This window comes from Nansenia antarctica, assembly GCF_963989245.1.
Source record: "Nansenia antarctica genome assembly, chromosome: 5".
Taxonomy (NCBI): Eukaryota; Metazoa; Chordata; class Actinopteri; order Argentiniformes; family Microstomatidae; genus Nansenia; species Nansenia antarctica.
In genome coordinates, this window is record NC_137690.1 from 18,198,794 (window position 1) to 18,222,017 (window position 23,224).

Genomic DNA, 23,224 nt, shown 5'->3' on the forward strand with positions numbered 1-23,224 from the left:
AGAAATTCCAATAACCAAAAAAAACAACACAGAGAACCAAAACAGATAGGAAATTACACAATTTTCACAAATAGTCAGGTGAAATAAAAAATAATAATACATGACTACTATCTGCATGTGTCTATAAAACATGCATGAACGTTTGAAAGTATTTTGTTTGTGTAAGCTAACTACAATAACATGTTCTGTCAGACAGGAAGTGATTTGAAGACAGGAGACAGGTCATATCAGACAGAGAGGTCATCAAAGGGAGGGTGGAGACATCAGGGTTCAGGGATCACACTGCAGCTGTCACAGCCAGAGAGGTGTACCTAGAGAGACATGCCAGATCAGCTACAAGTAGCTTCACCTCCTTCCATCTCGAAGAAACAACCCTGCAGAGACATTGAACAATGTGTTTAGATGGACAACTTACAGTATTGTATCCATTAGAACACTTATGGCTCTATAGTTGAATTACCAAAACGGGTAAAAGTAATACTGGAATGCAAGGGCAGACTCACCCTCTCAGTGGTAGCCATTAGTAAAAGCTGTAGCAATCAGAGGACCCTGTGTAGAGAACATAGACATAAGATAGAGCCCACCTTCATCAACGTAACTAAAATCACACAACAACAACAAAAAATCACAAAACAGAATAACACCAGCACCAACAGAACCAAAAGAATATCATCTGATGGTTGATTCATGCTCATAACAGATACCCTCAATACAATGTGCACAAATCATACCATGCCAAATTGTGCAGCCAACATTGTACACCTTTTTTGCATTTCAAAAAACCCAAAGTGAAGTCCAAATACCTACGTGATAAGGGCTCTGTCTTACCCCCAGACTATGGCCGAACCCACTGCTTGGGGCTGGGCTGGCAGCACTGAGGTAGCTGCTGACAGCAGACTCCTGACTGGCTGCTCCGTACAAGTCTGCCATCGGCCCAGGGCTGCTGGTGCCTAGAAACCCAGCTGAGCGATTGGGGTTGGAACCTAACAGACAAAATGAGAGAGAGGCCCAAACTGTCTTGAGTGCACTCTTTACTTTACTGTATAGAAGTGTCTGTGGTAGGGGTCATGAAATGTGCTCATTGTTGGATGGACAGAGTGTCAGGGCTGTCTTCCGATTGGGAGACAGGGATTGAGAGATTGAATACACACCATACACACCTCTAACTACTGCCGCCGCCGCTGCCGCCGCTGCCATTGGTCCGTATGCAGACAGAGGAATGGCTGAGGAAGACAGGGAGGAGGTAAGAACAGGACGATGCAACAGACAGCAGACCTCTGTAGCACAGGAGGCTGGCGGAGGTAGAAATCGGAGGACAGGCTTATTGTAATGTATAGGAAGGAAGCTCGTCCTCCGATTACTACCTCCGCCAGCCTCCCCTACTCTGTAGACTTATCAGTCAGAGAATGAGTGTCCTTATCATTACTGCTCCTAATCGCGTCAAACTTTAGACATAATAGCTACATTACGGGTGAACAAAAACAGAGATTGTTCAAACCCCAAGACTGAGTGGCGTGAAATGACTGCTGACTAACAGTCCTGATGTGATAAAGTGGCGTGTAGCAGACTGACAGCATGCTGCTTGTAAAGCCCAGAGGAGGGACTGACCTGTGAGCTCAGGGGGGTGGGGTGATGTCAGAAGGGGAGTCCTCTCTAAATGGAATTCTAGAACAGAAACATCAGACTGTTGAGACACACACCACCACCGGCAAGGGACACACTCACACAAATGCACCTAGAAAGAACACACACACACACACACACACACACACACACACACATACACATACACATACACATACACATACACATACACATACACATACACATACACATACACATACACACACACACACACACACACACACACACACACACACACACACACACCCACACCACAACCACAGACACCACAGGAGCACACCACTGAGATGAAGGGATGGAGTAAGAGGTAGACAAGATTTCGAGGAATGCAAGAAGCGAGAGAATGGTAGGTGGCAGCTTTCCTTTGTAGGAGAATTCAGTTTAACTGGCTGTGAAAGCTTGCTTAAGTTAGGAGGGACTAAGAATATACTATGAATAAATATACTATCAGCCACAGATTCTCTCTCTCTCTCTCACACACACACACACACACACACACACACACACACACACACACACACACACACACACACACACACACACACACACACACACACACACACACACACACACACACAAAGCATGTGTAATTCCACTCCCTGATATTTACAAGCAGCCAATGACACTTCAGAGTGCTTTATGAGCTTTCATGGAGGCATGTTTGTGTATTTGTGACAGAGTCTGTGTGTTTGTCAGAGTTATGAAACTAATTTACAGCACCCTGAACTCTCGTACCAGTCTAGTATGCCAAATCAATGTGGCAGCAGCTGGTGAACATGTCGCCAACCATTCAAAATGTTCAGACTGAAATGTATAATTCAGAAAAATGTAAATAAATGTCAACGTTGTTGCAGAAAAAAAATCTGAACAGTCCGTCGGTTGGCGACTTGTTCTCAGTTTCACCAGCTGCTGTCACATATTAACAAAACACAAAAATAATGTACCACACACAGTTATTATACTCTATAACACTATAACACTGCAACAGTTTAGGGGGAGTCTTACCAGGGAACTGGTAGGTATATCCAGGGGTAATGCCAGTATAACCCCGACTGGCATACGTAGCAGCCTGGAACCCTGGGTAACCTGTGGTGAAAGGACAGTGAATGACACTGCTGCCCCCTGCTTGTGGAAAAGGCAACGGTCATTTTCTGCAGTAGGTTTACACAAACAAACCACCAACAAGTATATTCTCCACCTTGAGTCTGGATCTGTTAACTGTGTGTACTTGAACTCCCAACTCTATCTTAAAGCAGTGTTTGGGTGCATTTCTCATCAGCTCACCATTGACATCCTGAAAATGTCATTATTTTGCACAACAGAGCAGAACATAGAAATCCTAATAGCAAGCTTAGATTTACTTCATGGAACAGTCTCACAAAATCCATCACTATGAGACTATTCCTTGAAGTAATTCTGAGTTCACAAGTAGGATATCTATGAGGTTTGTATACACAAAGTAATATTAATAATCATATATTTTTGGACCATATCAATGGTGGGCTAATGAGAAATATACCAAAAATTCCACTTTAATGATTGTGTCCCTACTATAAACCCCCTTTTACTGAAAATGTGATCGAGTGTTGCAGTTCTCAGACTGAACAGCAGATGATGGTAGTGTCTAATTCCAGTTTCTATGACATGCTTTAGCAAGGACTTACAGTAGTATAATGGTGATCTTATGAAGGGGGTATTACACCTGCCTCCTTGCTGTATTAACATCAGTGGTCAGTCATCTCCACATTATGTAAAATATGATCTTATGCTAGGGGTCTTAACAGTATTGGGGGGCCACATCATCAAGAACATCAAACATTGCTGTCATCATTATTATGAGCTTACCCAGCATGCCGATGCCCAGCATGAAGGCGTCCATGCCGTAGGGCATCACCCTAGAGCGCCCCCTGGCTGAGCCCGTGGGTGACATCACCTCCTTCGGTTGAGCCTTCTTACACTCCACCTGTCGGAGAACCACACATGGCATGAGGGACGCAAAGTAGTCGACGCCAACGACTGAAAAGATCCCATTGTGCTTCTTAACAAATGGACTGAACTACGGTCCTCTCAGCTTACCATTTTGCTGTTTATCTCATGGAAGTGGATCTCACAAACTTTCTCCACCACATCCTCATTCTCAAACGTCACAAAGCCAAACCCTAGAGGGGACAACATACAAATGAAGGTGAGGAGGATTAACCCATGATGTGTTGTGCACAACATCATTCAGAAACGAATTTCTTGGGGTCACACTGTAGGCCTAAACGCACCACTACTAACGTCCTCCTGTTATAGGTACTGTAATAGCCGCTTAGCACATTTGCCCCCCCCCCCCCTCCCCCCTTGTGCCACTGTTCCTGCCTCATCCCCTCTTCCCTCCCCTCCTGGCCAGCAAGCCCAAGCAAAGCTGGTGGACTGTCATAATCGATCAGTCCCAGGGTGAGGAGGAGGAGGTGCTTAAGGAGGCTTTATCCTGATCCCCGATTAACGGACTGGCTAATTAGCCTAGCCTCGTTCCTCTCCTCCTGCTCAGCCCACTGGGAGGAGGCCGAAGGGGGTGGGGATCCAGGGAGAGACAGGCAGGACTGGATGAAGAGCAGGAGAGAGAGAGGGGGGGGAGAGAGGGAGAGGGAGAGAGAGAGGGAGAGAGAGAGAGAGAGAGATGGGGGGGGGGGAGTCAGAGAGAGGGAGAGAGAGTGAAGAAGGGCCAGGGGGACTGGACAGGGAGAGGTTCATTCAGTCTCACCTCTATGCCTGTTGGTGGTCTTGTCGAACATGAGCATGGCGTCGTCAACCTAGAGGAGACAAAACAGGGAGTGACTTTTAGACAGATCACTTTGCCACACGCCATATTGTCTGACCTCACCCCTTCTCAAGTTCTACTGGGAGGCTCAGCAACAGATGGACGGAGTGGGCAGGCCGAGGGTGAGGGGGGGGGGGGGCTGTGAAGATGGGGGCAGGTTAACAAAGGGGGAGAGAGGGAAAGAGGGAAGAGAGGGAAACAGTAGAAGAAAGACACAATCTCAAGAGGGAAAGAGCTGTGATTCACAATGTGTATGGCGGTTGTTATCGTAAGCAAAACACTTTTTAATTCCGGAATACTAAATCGGAAACACTTTCTCAGTTAGTTTCTCTGCCTCTCAACCGCATGGTCAATCTCTCTCAGGAAAAGAGCGCATAATCCACCCTCGCCTCCCTACTCTCCAAAGTTTGCCATTCCCATGGTTACTACAAAAAAACGTATTTTAAAGAGCTTTATCCGGCACCAGGCCTTAGTCATGAATAGAGCGAGAATGTGAGAGGGGTAAATAGAGAGAGAGAGAGAGAGAGAGAGAGAGAGAGAGAGAGAGAGAGAGAGAGAGAGAGAGAGAGAGAGAGAGAGAGAAAGAAAGGGAAGGAAAGGAAAGGAAAAGAGAGATGGGTCGTAGGGAACACAAGTCAATGGTACGGCCAGGTGTAGACTTTGATAAGAGGTGGGGTTGAGGATGGGAGAGAAGTGATAGGGTGAAACAGAGCGCGGTGAGGTAAGAGAGAAGAGGAGAGAAGAGGTGGGGTTCAGAAAGAGTGTGACAAAGTCGAGAGGGAGGAGAAGAGTGACAGACAAAAGAAAGGGAGCGAGAGAACAAAGAGGTGTGGGGCCTATTGTTTGTTGGCACGGTCACGGGCATAATTCCTCCTCTTCTCCTAGTGACTTCCTGCCTCGCTGCAGAGAAACAGGTGTTTTCTTCTACTCGACAGACTAACTAACACATTTTCACGATCAATGTCATGAAAATTGAAAATGCATGAACAATCACAGTGAACACATTTACAGTGTTATCCAATTGACCAGACAAATTAACTGCTGACTGGCAATTCGGTAAGACAATCTGTACAGTTTCACATTCAATATCTGCTGCCTCTCAGTCTGTTAGGAGACTATTGGCAGACATCATCCAACCTAACATTTGGCCACAACAACATAATCACACGCATATACAGTTCCACCCAGCTCTGGTACATTGTGGGATGTTTTAGTACATTGTGTGCGTGTGTGTGAGTGTGTGTGTGTGTGTGTGTGTGTGTGTGTGTGTGTGGGCGCGCGTGCGTGTGTGTGCAGCCAGGGACGCAAGCCCAAGGGCAGCTAGCACAGAGAAAGGTCAAGGGTGAGGGAGGCGGGCCTCCAGCCAGGGTGAAAGGGGACCTGTTGGTCTGAGCCCTCTCAAATCACTGGTGCCTTCCACTCTGACATTTCCCCATCACCCCTCCTGTCCCTCCAACCAGCCCTGCCCCATCACCCCTCCTGCTCCATCACCCCTCCTGTCCCTCCAACCAGCCCTGTCCCTCTAACCCTCCAACCAGCCCTGTCCCTCTAACCAGCCCTGTCCCTCTAACCCTCCAACCAGCCCTGTCCCTCTAACCCTCCAACCAGCCCTGTCCCTCCAACCAGCCCAGTCTGTCCAGGCCAAAGCCTCATGACACAGCCATGTCACACCACAGACCAGCTAGCTCCAGACCACTAAACTGTACACACTTTAGTTCTGAAATGTTCATATGTTCTGATCTTTGTCTTTGATGAAACTGAACTTAAAACAGGCACAAGCCCACATCTTAAACAAATAAACAAGCTCCTGCATAGTCATCAGTAGAGACATAATCGTAAGCGCCATTAAAAAATCCAAATGAAAGATTTACGACTTCAACAATGTACCAATTTCACACTGAATGTTGCACAGTAAGTTAATAATGCTCCTTTAATGCTCAATATTTCAAACACTGGACATTTTAATGGTGCCCTGGACAATATTCTCCTTTTCCTCTTTTTTTTCCACCTCTCATCCTCCCTGTCATTCTTTCCCCATCTCTCTCTCCACCCCTCGTCCCAAACAGGACAGGAGACAAAAGGTCCAGTGAGGCAGTCTAATCAGGAACTTCCATGGGTGGCTGGAGCCTACATTTCTCCATCCATCCAACTATCTCTCTCTCTTTCTCTTTTCCATTCATCCTCTTATGATTAGGAGCAAAGTACTTTGGTCACGCAGGCAAAGTCTATGCTGTGCTGTTACTAACAAGTAATAACAAATATTCAACCAAAGCACAACGTCCCACAAGTTCAAACACAAAGCGTTGTAAGAATACAGTCATATTTGAAGTAAAACAGTGAGACAGTGGAAGACAGAACGTTTGTGGTATCGGTGTGATTTATAGAAATAATTATTTTATATAAATAATAAAATAACTTAGTTGATGATATCAATTAAGTTAACATTCAGGCTCATTAGATATGGTCAATCTTTCAGATTTCAGAAACCTGCAATGATAACTAGTAGTTTTAGTAGTTTTTACTAGTTTATGTTTTAACTAGTTAGGACAAAGAGTATGTACAGTTTAAAGTCTCAAGAGAGAGGTAAGAGAGAACACAAGAGTCCACCTCCCTGCGAATATTGAACTTCAGCACAAACTAACAAAATATTTGTCTAGCTTTGTTTGAAGACATTGTAGTCTAACTAAATCCCTGCACCCCATCTCTGCCCCAGTTCTCTTTCTTAGCCTCCGCCACCCTCCCCTCTTTCTCTCAGGCCCTCCCTTCTCCCTCTCTCCACTCAAGCCTTTGTTAGTCCATCAATATATTCTGTCCCCCTGCATTTCAAAGCCTTCTGAATCAATGGTGGGAAGAGTAGAAACTTTGAGTAGACCCCATCCATGGATATTCAAATAAATTGATTAAAAACAGCAAGCACAGACTGTAAGTGACAACTACACAAGTTTGGGCCTGTTTCGACCGTTGGTCGTCCAGTGTTATTGTTACACAACTCTAGGGTTGACAACCCCCCCCCCACCCCCCTTCAACACAAAACCCCTTGCCCGCTGAATTACTTGGGGACAATGGGCAAGCCGGGTCACCACGGTAACGGGCCGGGAAGGGGTTGGGGGTAGGAGCAGCTGTTACATCAGATTAATTCAGATTCTGATAATCCCTCCCCCTTCCCCGCCATCACCGTACACTCACTCACTACCCTCTCCAAAACTTTTTTTTCTCTCCCCCTCTTCACTCTAACTTAGACTGGGGCTCTGTACTTCCCTGCGCCTCTCAAGTCCTTTCTCCTCTGTTCCTACCCTCTCGATCCCTCTTTTCCAGGGTTGCTCCTTCATCCCCAGACAGCTCCACTAGTTCTTCTCCAATCCTTGTGACAGAAAGTTTTTTTTTCTTTTCTTTCCCCAAACTCTCTGCAATCAACTCGAACGAAACAAGAAAAGATGTGATCCGATAACATGAAGGCAGAAGAAGAAGAAAAATAAAATAAAGTAACATCATCTCCTTCTCCCTCTCAGTCACGGCAGCAGTCTGAGGCAGATCCATTCCAAACAGGTCAACTCACTGCTTCACATACACCTCAATAGATGTAGCTCACAGGCTGCTTACCTTTCCAAACTGGTCGAAATACTGCTTGACATCCTCAATGGAAGTGTTTACAGACAGACCTCCCACAAAGATCTTCTTGGTCCGAGTCACTAACTGCAGGGGGGAAAGAAGCCAGTTTATGAATGTACTGAGACTGAACCAGTATCAATACAACTGATTATGATACATTGGTTGCTGTAGCTGGGTAGCGTGATATTGTCTATTATAAGCATGTGTGATCATCCATCATAGTGTTTCATCTAAATAATAAATGAATTTAGGTGCCAATGGAAAAAGCCTCAGTAGGCAAGCTTCCCATCTTCCCAAAGCTGCCAAAGGACATGGGTGTCGAATGAAACAGGTTCACAGGTACAACCATGAAATGGTGTTAAATGACACAGTTTTTAATGTTGTGTTTAAAAATCCTCAGTACATACGATAATACTGCTTATACCTTTTAGTAGAACTACCACAATCGAACTAACCTACATGAATTAAGGGAAAGCTTGTAACAGGTGGTACGGTGTTAACGGGCACCCTTGATCACACGACGGGTGTGGAGAACGCTGATGTCACAGCGGCAGTCATGTTCATCTGATTACAACGCATTAGCCCAGATAGAATGTGAAAAGCTAAACGCAGGCACAGACTAACTGCTCCCAGCAATGTCATTCATGCTGGATAGGACTAAGTCCTGTTAATGATGACTGGACTGGCTCACTCACCTTGGGCTGGGCTCTACGTGGGAATGCAACTTTCGGATCAATCTAAAGAAGGGAGAAAATCCAGTTTAGAGACACATCTCAATACTTGTACAGTAGCCTATCACAGACCGGCACACCTGGGAGGACAGCCAAGTCCTCCAGAGTATTTGTTATTCCTTTGTTGGTATGGGTCCTGTCACATGACCTCTGGTCTCATCCTGTAAAGGGTTTCTTATCATGGCTGTGTGGGTTATAATAATGCTGCAACTCACTAGGATCACATGCTTTAAAACCCCTCCCCGTCACATTTTTAAACACAGTGTACTTAGGCCATTGTGCGGAATGCTGAATAAGGGGTGGGACGAAAAATGTTGATTCAAAAAAATCGTATTAGTTAGGCTGGATATCATAAGTGATTAGGAGAGGTGTATACGAAAAAGCAAAAGAGAGGGGTGATCAATTGTACACATCAGATTGTAAGGTGGGGTATGGGGGGTGAAAGATATGGGCCTACGGTTCTACTTTATCACTCATTATGTACAAAACTAACATATGGACCCTGAAAGATAATAAAACTTACTATACTAGGGGCCGGTTTCACAGACAAGGCTTAAGCCTAGTCCTGGACTAAATCACACTTTCAATGTAAAATCTCCATTGAAGATGCTTTTTAGTCCAGGATTAGGCTTAAGCTTTGTCTGTGAAACTGGCCCTAAGTGTTATTTCAACTTAAGTCACACTATTGGATGATACTCTGCACTAGTCAGTGATGGTATCAGTCTGAATACTGCTCAGCACCCAGAGGTGTTAGTTGATTAGTGTGTGTGTGTGTGTGTGTGTGTGTGTGTGTGTGCGTGCGTGTGCGTGCGTGTGTGTGTGTGTGTGTGTGCGTGTGCGTGCGCAGGTGGAATGTCTGGGAACATCCCAGTGACCATCAGCAGCACCACAGAGCTGCCCCTCCGACCTGCCCTTCTCTCCTCCCCTTGTCACCAACATGTGACATGTGATCTCCTGGAATCTCACACAGGCACCACAATCACAAACATATCTCACCTCCGCCAAAAAATAAAGGACAGAAAAAAAGACAGAGAAGGAGCGGTAGACAGGAAAGAGACGGCACAGAGGAGAGAGATACGAGGGGGGAGACGGGGGGACAGAGGAGAGAGATACGAGGGGGGAGACGGGGGGACAGAGGAGAGAGATACGAGGGGGGAGACGGGGGGACAGAGGAGAGAGATACGAGGGGGGAGACAGGGGGACAGAGGAGAGAGATACGAGGGGGGAGACGGGGGGACAGAGGAGAGAGATACGAGGGGGGAGACGGGGGGACAGAGGAGAGAGATACGAGGGGGGAGATGGGGGGACAGAGGAGAGAGATAAGAGGGGGGAGACGGGGGGACAGAGGAGAGAGATATGAGGGGGGAGAGTAGACCGGGGGACAGAGGAGAGAGATACGAGGGGGGAGACGGGGGGACAGAAGAGAGAGATACGAGGGGGGAGAGTAGACGGGGGGACAGAGGAGAGAGATACGAGGGGGGAGACGGGGGGACAGAGGAGAGAGATACGAGGGGGGAGACGGGGGGACAGAGGAGAGAGATAAGAGGGGGGAGACGGGGGGACAGAGGAGAGAGATACGAGGGGGGAGACGGGGGGACAGAGGAGAGAGATACGAGGGGGGGGGAGACGGGGGGACAGAGGAGAGAGATACGAGGGGGGAGACGGGGGGACAGAGGAGAGAGATACGAGGGGGGGGGAGACGGGGGGACAGAGGAGAGAGATACGAGGGGGGAGACGGGGGGACAGAGGAGAGAGATACGAGGGGGGAGAGTAAACGGGGGGAGAGCTGTCAAACACACACACTGACAGCCTCATTTTGTTTGTTTGTGTTTGTTTGTTTTTGCCTTCCTCGCCCTACAACAGAAATACTGACGATACGATGGACATTATTAGACTACTGGTCTCCCCACACAGTGTGAACGCCTATATTCCACAGTGCAGCACACAGCTCTTTCACTGTGTTGACTGTTGACCTCTGCTCCATGGCGGTTGAACACTAAACAGTATGAGAGCTAAACTATCACTAAAGGTGATACTACTCGCTGAAACGACTGACGTTGGATATAATGATGAAAATACTAGCTAAATACAACTCGTAGGTTGACCATGCAATTTGACACACAAAAGCCGAAAACCATAGCTTTTTTTAATACTGTATGAACTCAGCACAGCACAGACACAATTTCAGATTGGACGAAGAGTCACTACACCATGCCATGAAGATGCAACTATAGACAGACTAAAGTACAAGATTTGTAGACCTCTATATTAGTCTATACTGGTCTAATAGATCTAGAGAACAACTAGACTAGTCCACACTGTACTGTTGTTACACTAAGACAGTGAGACAGTACAGTGCTAAGAGCACTATATTAGTCCGTAACCATGATAGGGTAGAGTGGAACTACAGTAGAGAGAGCTAGAACCTCTATGGTAAACCACAGACGTTGACCAGAGTAAGGTACAGTGTTTAGTCTACATGTGTATCACGGCAGGTTTCTAAAGAGCAGAGTGAGAAGGCTAGGCTAGACTGGACGGAGTATTGGATGCAGAGTCTACTGTTTAGTTCTATTGTCTCTAGACTACTCTGATAGTCACCTCCGGTCACCAACCCTCCTGTTGTCCAACACTCCTGTGCACATTCAAAAACAAACAAACAGACACACACACACACACACAAACAAACAAACAAAATCAACATACAGCAACCAACACACATCCATGGGAGGAAAATTATGAATATTAGACAGATGAGGTTCATTAAATGTTTATTTTTTCTTCTTCATTAAACGAATGATCTGTATCGAGCACTGGGTGGAGAAGAAAATCCCATGTTTCAGGAATGCAAAATGTTTTTTGTTTTTTTTACGATATGTCGTAACAGTGCTAATCATGCATCTCAGATCAACTAATGCCATGCTTTTTTTCCTCTTCTTTTCAACAGTCGAACACATTTACTGCATGGTAGCACACCAAAAATGTAAGAGGCACAGATATTTTCTCTTGGGTCATGATAGAAACGTGAGAGGCGTTGTTTCAGAAGGACCGGCCATAACACAGGCCCATTCCCACTGTAGATACATAGAGGGAAGCAAGAAATGCTGAGCCTAAGAACAAGGAGGTTTATCAAATCAGGACAATCCCCTTCGGCCAATTACAGCCAATTACAGCTATAGGGCAACAGTTGGCGGGTGTGCAACACACTAAAACAGACACGCTAATTGGTCAGAACTCACGCACGGTCTGAAGTAAAATATCTGTGACTCAGAAGAACAACCAAAGCTTGTTTCCTTAAATCCGATTATCTGCTTTGTAGATCCATACTAATCACAGATGGGGGTTATCCCTCCTGCCATCCCTCCATTCTCGTCCTCCTGGGTCAGCATGTTTGTCCCTACCAGTTGGGGTTAACTGAAACACAGGCGCCAACAACAGCAACAAATCCTTTTCGTTGTCACTGAACTCAGGAAGCGGGAATACTCATGTGATTACATTCTGTCCTGTTCATTATTCCAAACACCTTGAAGACATTAGTACAAAGTCACTTGGTTGGGTAGGCCTACTCCCCACCATAAACCCTAACCTATCACTAAACATCCCATCCCCCTCCTTCATCTTGTGTCCACTAGGAACCAAGCAAATGTGCTCTGAGAAGGCACCCCGGGGAGCCACTAACATGAGCTGACAACCTTGTTCAATAAATCTACAACACACTTTCACACACTGTCACATTATGTTCGAAAATGAAATCATGCAGCTATGAATAAGACCAAACAAACATCCAACATGTCCCCCTCTCCAGTTGTGAGAGTAGTTGCCCTCCACTCTCTCTCCACTGTGTAAACCTCTCTTCATTCTTGTCCCGGAGCAGTTCAGTTGGTCACAGCATGGCACATTCTTTCTGTTGCCACTGGAGAACTTTTCTCTCTCTACCCTAACAGGATAACCAGCCTGTGAGGGAGGGGGCAGGGTGCTGCTCTGTCTAAAGCCTACTCTACTCACCATCCCACCCCTGCGGCTGGTCACTGAGCCCTCTCCACGCCAAACACACACTCTCTAAAGCTGCCACAGAAGACCAGTACTGCCAGAGACACACCCCGCTACCGACCACTTTCAGCCATGCTGCTGCTGCAGTGCTGACAACATCAGATCTAATAGATCCTTACTACTATTATGCTGTAGCCAACCAGGGTTTGCTATTTTACTACTATAATATTGAAGAGAGAGTATCATGAGATAAACAAAATCAACAACATATTCTGTGAGACAACAACAGTTTTTACTGTCTTGATTTCTGTTATCCTGAATATGACAGCCTTCAAACATGTTGTGCATTGCTAACTCCACTTTGCTTTTGTGTCTTTGCAATTCTTCAAGAATGGAAGTGGTGGAGGTGGTGTGTGTGGGGGGGGTGTCACTATGGAGACAAAACCCCATGGCGACCAACCATAATGGCCCCCCTTGTAACTATCATCATGCCAGTTCAAACTGCAAGTGACACTGCTACAGCACGACAGCCTGTTTGTTTTTCACTGGCCTCTTATTACCTATCAGTCAACCTCTCTCTCAGTTTATTTAGATATTGACTGTTTACAGAATTTCACCCCTAATACCAACTTCTGCTTGAAAACATCTCAGCCACACCAGGGTGACGCCCTTCCTTCCTTCCCTGCACGGTGTCTTCTCCACTCTCCACTAATGTTTCTTGTGTGTATCTGTATATGTTGAGAGGGTGTACCACTCAGAACACAAAAAGGAAGAAAGAGCCTCAGCACATTTCAATACAGTGACCTACCCACAGCCATCACCACTCCCACTGAGTAAGGGGGAACTCAACCGTCCCTATGGCGACCAACGGGCAGCATTGTTCCCAGGCCAGCCCACATTCATTACTGACAAAGACACACACACACTCACACACACACACACACACTCACACACACACTCACACACACACACACACACACACACACACACACACACACACACACACACACACGCATCGCACGCACATGTTCAAACACAAACAGGTAATGGATGGCTGTATCTGACCTGTCTAATTTGTTTGTCAGTGTGTATCATCACAACGTCCCTCCGTAATGTTAGTAATGACAACCCTTACTGAATAACATCAACATGGTACTCCAACACCTGCCCCGTCCATGTTTCAGGTTACAAGTACTCATTTGTTCACCTCAGAAAGTTTTTGAGGTCATTTTTCCACCCTTGGGACAAATACAAAAGTATGCAGAAAGTTTGAGTTCACACTTGATATAAAGCAACCGAAGGACTGTGGTACTGAGCACAACCCTGTCTGGGTCCCCCAGTTACCATGGCAATTGACACTGAGTAACGCTTTCTTGACCGTTTCACTGTGGGAGGGTGAAGCGAAGAGAGAGTGCACTCTGTGGCCTATTCCCAAGCTTTTTTGAGTAACTCATCCCAATGTTCATATAGCATGGGAAACACTTACAAATCATAAAGGGATTGTAAAGCTATTTAGTGGATGAATTCAAAGGGAGTAGTGATATACAACTTTAAAGGTGAGAATATCTATTTGACTTTTTTCCCTCATGACAAGAACTTGAAAAAAGATGTGGGTGCAGGGAAAACCACAAGCAATGCTGGCCTAAATGCCAGATTATATTGGGCCCAGAGCACTAATAATAATACCTTGTAATCTTGAGTAAAAACTAAAAGGGGAGGTGGGGTGACAAGAAAAGTAGCCAATAGAAATGCAGCGGATTAAAACTCACTGTTTTTGAATCCAACTCGTGCCTGGTTTGAGCCAAAACTTTATCCACACCGGCCTGGTCAACAAAAGTGACAAATCCAAACCCTCTGCAAATAGATATATAACATATAATCATTGAAACAGCAGAAGTTGACATATAATATGGAATAAAGCAGAATCGTATCGTGGCGTGCAGTTCAAATATCAGTGGAGTGTTGTGTCCGAGCGGGCTTTCCTGATAGGGCGCTGCGGCGCGCACGCCTCCCTCACCTCGAGCGCTTAGTAACTGGATCCCGCATCACCATGCACTCCTTCACCTCACCGTACTTGCAAAAGTACTCTTTCAAACCCTCTGAAACGAAAGACCACAAGAACAATACTTGATGTCAGTTTTGTTTATAATACTATGAGATGAACACTAATTTGGGCAATACCGAGAACGGTTGGTGTGCAGAATTTATTTGCCAAACTTTTTGTTAGAGCTAGATCCATGGTCAAAATCTCCGATGGTGTTTGCGCGTAAACAATGTTTAATGTTAAGATAATATAATTGATCAAGGTGTCCAATAGAGATACTAGGTCTATAATGATAGCGGAACAATATAACGGAAAAGCGTCAATTGATACAATGACAAAATCAGGACATTCGGGGCATTTGATGAGTGAATGGAATCGCTCTTATGTATCTATGGGGTTTTTCATCAGGGCTTTCCAAACATGTCACATTTCTCAAGGATTCATATCTTATGGTCGTAGACTTCTGTCATGACTTTCGGATTGGTTTATTCAACTTGGAATTGTGCATAGGCTATGTGGCTGTCTATGATCTGAGTTGAATGGAGGCTTTGATTTGTGAACTAGTCGGCCACCAGATTGAACTGAATCTGGACATCAGCGAGTCGATTTATATAGGCTAAGCAAGCACAAACACTAATTAAAACACTTTTAGAAATGTTAAACCAAATGTCTGCCTCTGATTCTTCTGACCTCACTATCACACTGTTTTGGATATCTTTAATAGTTTTATTATTCAAAATTATTATGTAAGATACTGACAAAAGTTTTGATATAGTTGACTGGCGAGAAATGTCTTACCTTGCGTCGTTTGCCAGCTGAGACCGCCTATGAACATTTTGCTAGAAAAGAAAACAATTTATCGTGTAAATAAATACACATCTACACGCATACTGTAAATAAGGTAGTTCATACAGTCAGACATTCCAGCAAATAACTGCATAATATAGAACTAGCTTTTTCCCAAGTGAATACACATTTTGTAAAAGCAAATATCCTCTTTCTGTCCAAGAGACGGTGAATAAACGGTCTGTTTGAAGATGAGGTGTGCAATGGACCAACAAAGCAAAAAAAAGTGCAAGCACGCTCTCCCTCGTCTCAGCACTCCCATAGGTAGTTTCTCTCCACTCCGGGGTCTATCTTGGAGGTGTATCCGAACCGAGGGCAAGGAAGAGAGGCAAGGAGGTCAGGTTTACCAGGGGTCGTGAGGGGAGTCCGTAGAGGACAGCAGGCTAATCTGGCTCCCTTCCGTCTCCATTCCGCGCCCGTGTATTCAGACTGTACCGTTTGGGAAAACAGGCAGAGTGGAGTGATGGGGCGGGGGTTTAGCCAAGGGTTAAGGGGGGAATGGGCTGTTCCAGGGAGGGAGGAGGGACGAATGCATTGGGCTAAAGGAGAGCTGGTAGACTCCTCCTCTCCCTGTGCCCGCGTGTTCCTCTCATCCGACTTATCGTGCACTGCACCTCCATCCATACTTTGTGTGAGTTACAGGTAGCTCGTCATTTACGCACATTTTTACGCGCGACACCACTTATTATATATGCAATTAAGTAGTCTATTCAAAATGGCATGACATTTTGTCTTGTGGACATCCTGACAACTAGCCTACGGTTAGGTCTACTCTACTCAAAGACTTTAAAGGGGAAACTGTGGTTGGGACAATGAGGTCTGGTCCTTTATGGAACAGAAAGGATGTAGTGTGCCTTGTAAGTAGATGACTGGTCACTGGATCGCCATGGCTTCAGCCTTCAACCATGGCTGTTCTCCTTCAATCACTACATTGGTAGCCAGGGGCGCCGCTAGAGATTCTGGGCCCCATGACAGAATATCATTTTGGGCCCCCCCCACCTAAACCACCCATCAACCTAGACAACAGGCACGTGCCGTGAGCTTTTAGATTGGGTAAGCATAAGATATAGAAATACACATAATTACACATACACGCTATCAGTGAACGCAGTTTCAAGGAAATGCAATTTTGATGCCCTAGAACCCGCTAATAAACTGTAGGGTCACTTTGTGATCAGATTACCAAAAACAAAAAAAACAGTTGCCAGTTTCGACTATATCAGGGGTGCTCATTGTTCAATGTTTTTTGAACCAAGATCTTTTCAAGTAGCCAACCTGCTGAAATCTACAAGTCCAGTTGCAACATCGCAAACGCACACACGCACAACACAGACACACACCGTTTCCATCCTCCATAGTAAACTCACAACACACTTTCTTTTCACACTTTTGTCACACAGGCACTTGACATCACATCACATCTCTATCTCTCTCAAACACTTTTGGTCCAGAACCACTGGCACGGACAGCGACATTAGGCCTATCTCAGCGATTGATTAAGCAGCTCTCTCTCCAAACACAACGGCACAGGCCTACATTCAAAGGTAAAAGCAGAGGAAGTCTTAAATAAGGAGCCATAACCAGCAGTACAGCAGTACTCAAACCATATAAACTAGCACAGATCGCCACCAGCCTCGCGAATCATATAAACCGCTCATACGATACCAGGCTTGCTGTAACCCCTAGCGACTCTCCCTTTCTGGGTGTGAAGATCGGTGAGTGGTGGCTTCGGGCGGCCTTTAGCCAGTAGTTGTGTTTTTCCAGTCCAGTCCAGTCTACGAAATCCCTTTAGGTCGCTGACAGTAATGTCCATATTCACAAAATCAAGCAAGTTATCCTTATTGATTATTATTATTTAGATCGTTTGAGCTAGCTGGCATAAGCTATTCTGCCGGGCGAGAGAAAGTAAGGTGAAATGTTAAGTGAACTTGAAAGTGATAAGAGCCAATCAGTAGCTCTTATCGGAATGAACAAACTACTGATTGGCTGGTAAGCATGCTTACCCTGGCCACATTAAACAGCGGGCTGAGGCATTGAAGAAAAAAAGACATTTTCACAGAGAGACGCAGACATTACATTATGACATTTCAGCAGAGAGAGAAGTGCTTATAATGCAACGCAATGCAAGCAAGCAGAATAGCGAGTGCTTACTCCTGCAGGTGGCGCCAAAATGAATGACTCCTGCTGCCCTGGGACCTAAAATACGACTCTTTTAATGAAAACAAACAAACGGTTACATGCACTTTTATTTTAATATTTTCACTGTCCTTTTTTATTTTTTCGTTGGGTAAGCACTGCTTACTATGCTTATATGGACGACACGTTCTTGCTAGACAACCCAGTTGAAGTTGATGAACGAAATCCAATGGTGGACATCTTTTGTAAATGTAATTTAAAATTACTTAATACAGGAATCAACAATTCAGCAAAGAAATCTCAACATTCTTTAACTTATTAAATTAAGACTTGAACAACAGAAGGACAAAAGTATAATTAAATGAAGATTTGAACCCAATTATAAATGTATAAATCACACAAAAAGTCTAAATATAATTTTAATGGGGTGGTATTGTGTCTAAATACATTTAGATCTTTTAAAGATCAGTTGGCCATAATACTGTCAGGATTAGATCAATGAAGAATTACAGCAGAGATATTTACTGACTCAGCATTGCTTGTTTCACACAAAGACAAAAGTGTTTTATACAAGAGGGACAAGTGACAACACAGACATGGTGCCAGCGAAATTGAATAGTGAAATGGGAAAAAGGTAATTTTTACCCACTGCGGCAGTACTGTGGAATAGTATACCTGGAGAGCTAAAAACTATATCTAGCCTAATGCACAACGATTCAAGATAGGAGTAAAGAGACCAAATCAAAGCTAAACGCTGGGCCTTCTTAGTAGCAAAATCTTTAATAAGATCCTTGAAATCTAGTGATAAAGCCAACTTGCTGTGCTGCTGTCATTGTCCTTTGTTACTTCTTGCTCTACATAATTCATAATATGTCCTATAACAGTATTAACATAGTAATACATACATTACACCAGATTAGCTAACTTAAATGTTATCTAGCTAGCTAACAATAATATTAAGATGCCAGTGGTCAATGTTATTGCAATTACTGGAAGAACTATTAACTAAATATGAATATTAGCTAAAGTTGTATTCAATGCTTGCATGGTAATGCAGCATACATTAAAATATTCAAAATCTGTTTGTTAACCCCAAACTCCTACTGCTCACCTCCTTCTCCTTCAACTGAGAGGCTGCATCTGTGCATGACGTCATTAGCATGTAACCTTATACTAGTTAGCAAGCTAGCTAGCTATAGCAAGAGTGCATAGCTGCTGAATTCACTGAGCTCTAATAACCTATATTTGGACCAAAATTGCCCTCATCTCATACAGTGCACTGTAAGTTAACTTTACTTGAAGTTGAAGTTAATGTTAATTAGCTGTAGCGAGCTAACTAGGTCATCCACGCAGTGATTAGCTAGAGCTAAACCACACAATGTTGGCTAGGTAGCCTACAGGTTATGGGCCCCAAAAGAAGGTCTGTGAATGAATACCTTTCTTCTTTTCTTTGTCACTCTCCTCGTTCTTTACTTTTACTTTTCTCTTTTGAGACCCTTACCTGACTTTGGCGTTGACTTTGGCGTTGCCCATGACATTGCCCATGACGTAATCGTCTCTCTCCTTGTCAGAATGTTTGCGTTAACGTTCCTCTAGTCTAGCAGCTTGCGCGCGGTGGACTGAACCATGCAATGAATAAATCCGCTTGTTAAGTCTGACGTCAAAAGTGACGTTTTGCCATTTCCGAGTCCAAACCAGAAATTCCCTCCACCAGAGTACCTGTGAACTACAGCGGTAGAATGACAGTTTAATCGTTTTTTACACTCGGATCTATTCATACAACAAGGGACACGGCACTTTCCCGTTTTCTCCATATTGTCAGGGTATTTGAGCCTCGGAAAAGCGCTATATAAATATAATTAATTATTATGATTATTTCGGCATTTCGAAGACAGCGCCTCAGCCAACGTTGGACCCGGATACACGTCACGACTTAACAAGCGGATAGAGGGGTAAATAATAAGGCTTAATTTTGTCAAACATAGAGAAACAAAACTCCAGTTTGTTTCTTTTGTAACTTTTTTAAATACATAGAATTATAATTTTAAGTCGGCTACATTAACTTCCTTATGATAATAATAATAATATTATTATAAATATAATATATTTTTTAAAAGATTCTCTTGGGCCCCTGTCAGTGCTGGGCCCTTAGAATCGTCCTAACTTACCACGCCCTAGCGGCGCCCCTGTTGGTGGCAGTAGCCAGGATTTTTTTAGTAGTCTCTTGATAAAGACAATATAATTGTTATAACAGACAATATAAAGAGATTATAAATGATACAATTATACACTTGATCTGTGCAAGCTTACATATCAACATGTATTTAAAAATAAGCAATATGTGTTAAAGATAAGTAAAAACAGAACAGCAGCTTGACTACATTTGGTCACGGTAACAGTATAAAGTTGAATGTAATTGGATAGTAGGATTGCATGAATTTGCCTACAGGCTTGTAGGCCCCTCAAGCCTCAAACACATGCTTATGTACATGTTTTTGTGTGAGCTATGCTGCAGAAAGACATGGTGTAAACAAAGTAATCACTGATTTAGTTTCATATATTTTAATGGTGAGTCACTCTAAACTTTTGTGTGCTTTGAAAAACAAACCATCCTAAAATCTGTGTCCTCAGTGTCCGTATGTTAATGTGTCAATATTTTGGTTACATGTACACTTGTTCCTGGACTGAAATAGCTTTTTTTACTGCTTATAACAGTAGCATCAGTGATAGGTGTCCCTACGCCCCCCCCCCCCCCCCCCCCCTTCTATATTCTAAATCCTCTGACAAGGCAAAAATGGTATAGATGTTTTTCGGCAGTATGCTCATTCACTGCTGGGGTCTTAAGTATTTAATTAGTACCAAAGCCAGCTCCAGCTAATCTCCTTTCCAACACCGACTCAACATGTGACTCGTTAACCGCCTGAAGGCTACCCTGTGTTGCCTTTCAGAGTGCCCTGCCTAATAATTCAGGAAATCAATAGCAATCTCTTAGTGTCAAGGTTTTAGCTGATAGTACTGTTAAGCAAACATAATAAGATTCTTTGAGTCTCTGTGCCATCTCTTTAAAATGTACATCAACTACTTGGTATCCATAACTACAGTAACCTCCTGTCACATGCTGTATGTGAGTATGCAGAGGAAGGGCCCAGGCAATTGATCTAGGTTGTTGAGTATTCACCTCTGCACCATAGGACAGCCGGTTCAAATCCCCCATAGTGACCCTCTCCTGTTACTTTACTATGTTGTCACACAAGCGTCAGGTGCTGCAACTCCCCATTGCACATTGTACTGAGCTTGTTCCATTAGGGGGTGCACCGTGGGCCCCAGATAGAAAAGCTGCTTAACTAATGCCAGATGACATATGAATGAGAGACTACAAACTTATCCTCAACTATGAAATCCTGAATCTGACTAAACAAAACTTACATGTAATATTCTGGTGCATATACATGGAAGACAAAGCTGTCTATTTAGGAGGTTTGGAAATGTTATGCATTTAATGTGTTTTGTGCTATGTATGGTTAGGCCTATTTGTGTGAAAGTGTTGCTGCAGTTTTGGATGTTGTTGGAGGCAGCAGCATATTTCCAGTTCAGCCTCTGCGCTCCCCAGAGGAAGTTCCAAAAGTGGGACAGGGGCTATTCGGCCAGGAATTAAGGGGTGTGTTAAATTTCTGCATGCATGATCAATGGGGTTGAATAGTGTGTGGGGGGGGGGGGGGGGGAGGGGGCATAGACACTAGGCTGAGAGAGGAGGGAGGCAGAAACAGGGAGAGGGGTTGGGAGAGATGGCTGACTAATGAGACTGGGAGGAGGATAGTACGGAAAAGAGTACGTCTGTTCTCTTGTCCAGTACAACAAAAGTTGTTTTCCAGGTAATTCAAGAGTAGAAAAACACACACTAACACATCATTCTCTGTTAAATTCAACTACAACTGTTTGTAAATACACCTGCCTTACTTTATGTAATACATGTACGCTTACTGTAATATAACAGATTGAACATGGTGTACCCTGGCCTGCCCCCTGTCTTTTTTGGAAAGGATTGTCCTCTGAACAGCACAATGGGACTTAATTACAGGGCAGTAGTGTGTCTCAGGGAGATAGAGGGAGCTCTGTTTCCACTCCGAATACAGTACAATGCCATCTTCCCTAGGGTAGGGTGGAGTGGTGAGAGCTGCACACAAAAAGGTGGTGAGAGGCTGAACTAGAAGATGAAGGTGAGAGTGAGAGAGAGAGAGAGAGAGAGAGAGAGAGAAAGAGAGAGCGAGAGAGAAAGAAGGATTGTCTTCACACTGAAAAAGCAATACCACCTGTACAGTATAGCTACAAGGCCATCTGCAGGAGGTAATGAGTATTACTAAGTTTAGAAGCAACATGTAATTAGAAAAATCATGACACCAGACCCTTTTCACACAATGAGATGAAAATAATTACTAACTTATCAAACAAAACAATGCACTCAAGTCTAATGCTCAAAGACAAACTGTGATGGAATCTTGAAACAGGTTGACAGGTAAATCATGTGATATTTCTAACTATATTTGTATGTAATTTTTCTAGAATTATTACCTGTTTCAATGGTGATTGGGGTATGAAGAAATAGGAGGGGAAAGAGTGAAAGCACTTCAGTGGAGAGAGAAAGAAGAATGAGGGCTGGAAGGAGGGAGCCAGGATGCTTTTGTCTGGCCTTTATGGCCCAGATTGTCTACTGCTCTGGGAAAGTGAAAACCCAACACTCCTCCCTCAGGTTGGGTTACCTGGTGAGAGATACACAAGAAGAGAGCCAGAAGAAAGGCCATATGATTGGCAGGCAGGAAGCTAGAGAAATCAGATCGGAGAGAGAAACGGTGGTGCCATAACCTGCAAGGTAGCTGTGATGGTTGTAGATCTATAATCGACGGAAAAGTTAGAGAACATAAGTCATCTACAAATTCCCTGTGTTGGGGGCAGTTTTCTCGACTGCTTTCAATGGTGTTATTTTTTCCTTTTGTTCTGCCACTCTTGTTGCCACACACAGCTTTTCCTGGAATTAAACTGCATTCTACTTTATTCTCAATCAGCAGAGTTTGAGAAAAGGAGAGGGCAAAATATTTGACATTTTATTTTAGCCCTAACACCTGTGCTATGTGAGAGTGTGTAATCTTTAATAGCATAACATAAGATATTATAAAATCATAACCAAAGTCACAATGAAAACACAAGGTGGTGTAGCCTACAAGTTACACTACTTAGAGCTCAGAGCCAGTGAGTTGTGGACAGTGCAACAGTGCCATCTAGTGTCATGCAGGTGTCTTTTCCTTTTCTCTGACCAATCCAGTCCAAATGTTACTCATTCTCAGTCTTTTACATTTCAAGTTTCAACATCCATTGGGCCTAACAAGACTTTTACAGAAAACACTATACTAGATGTACAATGGCCAGGCC

General features: G+C 44.2%; 1 protein-coding gene across 4 annotated transcripts; it reads right to left on the reverse strand.

Annotated features, from left to right (window-relative positions):
• Positions 1-507: 507 nt before the first annotated feature.
• msi1b (musashi RNA binding protein 1b) lies at positions 508-16,073 on the reverse strand (the record flags this gene model as incomplete). Of its 4 annotated transcripts, none has more annotated exons than XM_080531107.1 (14): positions 508-549; positions 829-1,017; positions 1,159-1,223; positions 1,609-1,665; positions 2,650-2,730; positions 3,490-3,607; positions 3,721-3,803; positions 4,391-4,439; positions 8,048-8,140; positions 8,752-8,793; positions 14,544-14,628; positions 14,792-14,873; positions 15,617-15,657; positions 16,012-16,073. In XM_080531107.1, 14 exons carry the CDS (start codon positions 16,071-16,073, stop codon positions 508-510), a joined length of 1,089 nt encoding a protein of 362 aa, XP_080387233.1. The 4 variants fall into 4 exon arrangements, with proteins under 4 accessions (XP_080387233.1, XP_080387234.1, XP_080387235.1 ...); XM_080531108.1 differs by having other exon boundaries at positions 829-983; positions 1,152-1,223; XM_080531109.1 differs by lacking the exon at positions 1,609-1,665.
• Between the last annotated feature and the right edge of the window lie 7,151 nt (positions 16,074-23,224).